General features: G+C 39.0%; 1 protein-coding gene across 1 annotated transcript in view; it reads left to right on the top strand.

The window, feature by feature from the left end:
- The window catches only part of Ipo7 (importin 7), a 44,762-nt gene extending 38,894 nt beyond the window's left edge, over window positions 1-5,868 (top strand). The window contains exons 23-25 of the mRNA XM_005350987.3: window positions 1,251-1,457; window positions 4,105-4,221; window positions 4,771-5,868. Of these exons, the coding sequence (XP_005351044.1) occupies window positions 1,251-1,457; window positions 4,105-4,221; window positions 4,771-4,868 (422 nt within the window). The 3' untranslated portion in view covers window positions 4,869-5,868. The remainder of the gene's footprint in view (window positions 1-1,250; window positions 1,458-4,104; window positions 4,222-4,770) is intronic.
- Window positions 5,869-6,160: the final 292 nt, after the last annotated feature.

Here is a 6,160-nt window from a genome sequence, read left to right on the forward strand (position 1 = left end):
AAAGGGAGTTCCAGGACAGCCTCCAAAGCTACAGAGAAACCCTGTCTCAAAAAAAAAAAAAAAAGTAAAGACAGGAAAATCTTTAGCATACTGACCCAAACTAGTCACTCTATCTGTAGGAATCATGCTCTCAACAAAGAAACACATCAGGGTTTTTCTTTTGTTTTGTTTTTTTCTCTTACTATTTAAGGTAGGTTCCATTGGGGCTGGAGGTATGGCTCAGCACTTGCTGTTCTTCCAGAGCACTGGGGTTGAATTTCTAGCACCCACAAGGCAGCTCACAACTGTCTTTAACTCCAGTTCCAAGATATGTGATCCCTATACCCCCAATGCACAAAGCGCTAAAAAATTGACACCCTCACACAATCTATAGAGCCCTGTCCTGGAACTCACGATGTGACCAAGCTGGTTTGAGCTCACTTGCCTCTAACCCCAAGGACTGGGGTTAAAGGTGTCGGCCACCATGCCTGCCTCACAACCAGTTTTTATGGTTTATTTTATATCCGTTGGTGTTTATTTGGATATATGTCTCTGTGAGGGTGTCAGTTCCCCTGGAGTTGGAGTTCAGCCACTGGTGAGAATTGAACTTCTGTACTATGGAAGAAAAGCCAGTGTTCTTAATTGCTACACCATCTCTCCAGTCCCATGCAACCAGTTCTTAAAAGACAAAGCATAGTTGAGGCTCCCTGAAGAGTAGAAGGTGAAAGAAAGATTCTTAGGAGGAAAAGTGGGGTCCATTTACCTGAAGCTTTCTATAGTGTTTGATCATGTGACTAGTGTGTTGCTTCTGTTGAATAAAGACCTTTATTAAGTATAGTTTATCTTAGAGACAAGTTGGAATTCTGCTTCTTGCTTTCATTCCCCAGGATTGGGATTTCTTGACCATGATTGGCCTTTGGAGGCCCTTTGAACATGGTGGAATTTAAGAGAAAACCATTCAGTGTGCTCATAGCACATGTAAACAGTAATCTCCGGGAGATGAGGCAGTTATTTACCTTATCACCTATATTTGGATATAGAAAAGAGCTAGGTGTTGTCACACACACCTGCAGTCTCAGCAGTTAATAGGTTGGAGCATCATACTGTGAGATGTGAGAAGGCTGAGCTTGTCGAGAGTCCCTATTTTATTAACAATACTTTTACTTATCAGTTGATTTCAGTTGGTTTTATTGGACATCTAGAAATGTTGAAGTAGTTGTCACTTTGCTGAGTAATAGAGTGTTTCATTGTATAAATAATTGTCTTGGCAGAAGAACTAGGGAGTGATGAAGACGATATTGATGAAGATGGGCAGGAATATTTGGAAATTCTTGCTAAGCAAGCAGGTGAAGATGGAGATGATGAAGATTGGGAAGAAGATGATGCGGAGGAGACTGCTCTGGAAGGCTATTCCACAATCATCGATGATGAAGACAACCCTGTTGATGAATACCAGATATTTAAAGCTATATTTCAAAGTAAGCCAACTTCTAAATAAATATTTCATTAAACAGATCTGTCCTTGTGGTGTCTAACCCTTAGACAAGAGACACTCACCTGGCAAAGCAGTATAAAATACTTGTTTCCTTTGAGCGTGAGTATTTTCCCTCCTTTTTTGGAGATGGACACTTACTAGGCAGACCATATAAATGTACCACTGTGCCTCTTGTGTGTACTACCATGTCTGGCTTCTTCTTTTATTTATTCATTCTGTTGCTACATTTAATGTACATTTGGAAGATAATATCAGCAAATTGTGTGTTTCATAAATTACAGAGTTAAAATCTTTTTTTTCCCTCAGGCAGTGATGGCGCACACCTTTAATCCCAGCACCTGGGAAACAGATGCAAACAGATCTTAGTGAAGTTTGAGACAAGCCTGGTCTACAGAGCGAGTTCCAAGACAGCCAGAGCTGTTACTCAGAGAAACCCTGTCTCAAGAAAACAAAATTTTGTTTGTTTTTTGTTTTTGTTTTGTGGTTTTTGAACCATAGCCATCCAGGAACTAGTTCTACAAGTCCAGGCTGGCCTTGAACTCAGAGATCTACCTGCCTCTGACCTCCCAGGTGCTGGGGTTAAAGGTGTGCACTGCCATAATTGATTTGGGTTTCTTTGCCCTTTTGTCTTAGTTTTTTTTTTTTTGTTTGTTTGTTTTCTTCAGTATATGTGAGAATGTGAATGCAGGTGCCTTCAGAGTACAGAAATGGCCATTGGAGCCCCTGAAACTGGAGTTAGAGGTGGTCGTGTTCCACCTTACATGAGTACTGAGAACTAGACCCAAGTCCTGGCAGAACAGTTCAAAGCACTTTTAACTGCACAGCCACCTTTACGGTTTCACAACCTCTTTAAAAACCAGGTCTTTAAGAGGGGAAAAAAAATCAAAGGGGATAGGCTTAGTGAATCATGCCTTTAATTCCAGCACTTAGGTAGGTCTACCTCCTAGATTCATGGGAGGTAGATTCATACCTCCCAGCCTCTACAAGTTCTAAGACAGCCACTGCTATTACACAGGCCGAGCCTTAGTCTTGGAAAAGCAAAAACAAACAAATGTAGTACAGGCTGGCTTTAAACTTTTGGTCCTCTTGCTTCAGTCTTCCATAGTGTAGACTGCAGACATGTATAACAACATGAGGTTGACTGCAGTTTGGTACAGGCCATTGATACTATTTGAACTTTATAGTATTAAGAACTAATTGGTGCTAGTATTGCTTACTTGGGTTTTATTTTGTAGAGATAAACATGCCAGTTACAGGCCCTATCCATAGATTTAACAGTAAAACAGAAAATCATGTATTGAATGTTAGTCCTTCTTCCCCCTTAAAAAAAGAAAAATAATACCTAATACACGAATTAGTTTAGAGCCCTTTCTCTTCCCCTCCCCACACCTCTTTCCTGACTGACCTTGATCTGCGTGCTTCTTCCTCCCTAATCCAGATCCTCTGCACAAGCAATGCTGACCCATTTCCCTACTGCCATGTATATATTACTGTTTTTGAGATAGCATTTTATGTGGTTAATTAAGCCTTGCCCTAACACGTTGCTGAGGAATACCCTCAACTTTTGATTCATTTGCCTCTTCCTCACAAGTTTTGGGATTGCAACAACCAAATATTTAAAAAATATGAGCATTCTATTTTTTATGTCTTGGCACAGTATTTTTTTCTCAAAATTAAGAAAGATGATTTTGTGTTACATTTTTTTATTTAATTTTGTTGTCAATTATTTGTGGATGTGTTTGTGTAGGGGCATGTACATGTGAATTCATGTGCCTGTGGAGGCCATAGACATCAGATCACCTAGAACTGGAGTTAAATATATTGTAAACCCTGTGATAGCTTGATATTTTGTGACATTTTGGAGAAATTTTTTTATACATTAAAAATTTACTGTTTAGTCTATAAAATAAAAATTTGTGGTCTCTATAATTTAATCATGTATTAAGAAAAAGTCACCTTTCTTGCACATATACATCCATTTGTGTGCTTTATAACATGCCTAGGGCTTGGATCCAAGGTCTCTATGCTAGTTAAGGGTTACTATTACCAAGTTACATCCCATCCCAGGATTTGAGTTAGGAAAGCATTAAATACAGAGTGTATTTGTAAGGCTGTTTTATCATACATGATTAATGCATATGGTTTTAAAATCGTTTTTTAAAAATATTTATAATGTATACAATAGTCTATCTGAGTGTTTGCCTGCAGGCTAGAAGAGGGCACCAGATCTCAGATGGTTGTGAGCCATCATGTGGTTGCCGGGAATTGAACTCAGGACCTTTGGAAGAGCAGCAATGCTCTTAACCACTGAGCCATCTCTCCAGCCCCTGGTTTTAAAATCTTTTGTGGGAATTGGGTTAGCTTTATTTCTGAAGTCTATCAGATTTGTTACTTGTTAAAAATTGATGAGACTCAAGCTTTTAAACTACATCTGGGAATCAGGCTGGTCTGGAACTCAGAGATCTGCCTGTCTCTACCTCCATGCTGGGATTAAAAGCTTGGGCTATAATGCCAGGGAAACCTTATTTCTTAGATGAGTTATCTAGACCTATATATTATTTGAGATAAATAAAATCGGTTATTATCATATCTAATGTTCTTCCGTTCACCCTCTTTTCTTCCCTGTACAGCTATTCAAAATCGTAATCCTGTTTGGTATCAGGCTTTGACTCATGGTCTTAATGAAGAACAAAGGAAACAGTTGCAGGATATAGCAACTCTGGCTGATCAGAGAAGAGCAGCCCATGGTATGTTGGTTAACCTAACTTCCTCTGATGCAATTAATAACTTCATATAGCTTTACATTCATGTGAAGGGATTTAACATTGTGTAAAGGTATGTCAGCTAGAGGTGTACACACTGAATTGGTCTTTTTTTTTTTTTTTTTGGATTTTCGAGACAGGGTTTCTCTGTGGCTTTGGAGCCTGTCCTGGAACTAGCTCTGTAGACCAGGCTGGTCTCGAACTCACAGAGATCCTCCTGCCTCTGCCTCCCGAGTGCTGGGATTAAAGGTGTGCGCTGCCACCATCCAGCAATGGATAATGTATCCTGTTGATCTCAAATTTTGAGTTGTCAGTGAAATCAGACATTTCATCCTTAAACATTTCTTTTTAAGTTTTAATGATTTGCACAATGAAAAATATAAAGCTTTTTTTTTTTTTTAAATCAAAATTTGCTAAGAAGTCTAGATACAGCTTACATAGTACACATATCTGATATTGGGTATTGGCAGTTTCTTTTCCCCAAAGCAGTAAGTGGTCAGATGGCCATTAATGCTTCACATCCTTCTTTTCTAGAATCCAAAATGATCGAAAAACATGGAGGATACAAATTCAGCGCTCCAGTTGTGCCAAGTTCTTTCAATTTTGGAGGCCCGGCACCAGGGATGAATTGAGCTTCCACTTTCTTTCCTGCTGTGTGAGTGTAGTGAAGAGCTTGTGTTCCTCCTAGTAGTGGTTCCAGAACCGGTTCATGTTATCTACTAACTGATAAATAGATGGACAGAAACCCCAGGAGGTGGGAGCTGATCATGTAACCTGGCGCTGGACGAGAAACTAGAGGGATCTGGGGAGGGGTTAACTTGGGGGGCTATTTTCTTTATTTTTTGAAGAAAGTAAAGATCCTGACTCTGAAGCTTCAAGAGACACTGTGGAATTCTGAAACGAGGGGATGTCATGAAGGCAGCTTTTCTTTTTCTGAGGAAAAAATAGGCATGGGCTACAGGACTATTTAAAATGTCTCATTTACAGTATAAAGTTCAAAGGTAGATGTAATTCTTACACCTCTAAGTATTTGTCCGATTTCTGTCTCTTCCTTACCATTGGGTATCCTTTATGTGTAAATAAGATAAGGTAATCAGATAGCCTTATTCAGTCTTTATCATTTTCATTCATCAGATTGTTCCTATGTAGATTGGACATTTATTGTAGCACTACATAACTGATTTTAAAATCTGTAAATGAATTAGCACTTTCATATTGAAACAAGCCTGCTAGCCTATGTATAAAAGCAAAACTGTTTGCTGTTTATAAAAAAGGGATGTAATGGGGTGGGGGGGACGGGTGATTTCAGGTTAATTATTAATTTAAAAATGAACTAGCAATTTTGTATCTGGTGACTTTGTGGTGCACTCACCTCTGGTAGTGACTTGAATTCGGTATGTAAAAAGGGGTTAGTGATGTTTCATTGCTGCTAAAAATGGCAACTCCCTCTGTCCTTTTTGTTCCTTAAAGCTCTCAGTGTACAAGTGGACATTTGGACACAAGACCTTATGTAACAAAGGTGATACCTGAAGCATGTAAATTGGATATAAAAATTCTACTCTTAAAGAGTTGATCTAGAGTATGGCTAAACATCTATATATGCAATCTATTAAAAACTTAATTCGGCAATTATGTCTTGATCTGATTGCAATTTATTCCTAATTAATCCTGTCCCCATTGACCTGTTTTTATCCTGCACCAGAAAGAGTGCAAAATGTACTTAATACTAATACCTGCCCATTCCCCTTTCTTCATCTCTTCTATCTGTCTTGATTATGGTATCTTTATCCTAACTGTAGACAGAAGGCACATGGTTCCCTCTAAAAACCACTATTGATACCACTGCAGAAACAAGCCAGCAACAACAGGGTGGCGAGGTGGGCTTCTCCCCTCTCTTCCTAAATGCATGTTCAAAGATAAGCCT

The sequence above is a fragment of the Microtus ochrogaster genome, chromosome 8 (genome assembly GCF_000317375.1).
Source record: "Microtus ochrogaster isolate Prairie Vole_2 chromosome 8, MicOch1.0, whole genome shotgun sequence".
Classification (NCBI taxonomy): Eukaryota; Metazoa; Chordata; class Mammalia; order Rodentia; family Cricetidae; genus Microtus; species Microtus ochrogaster.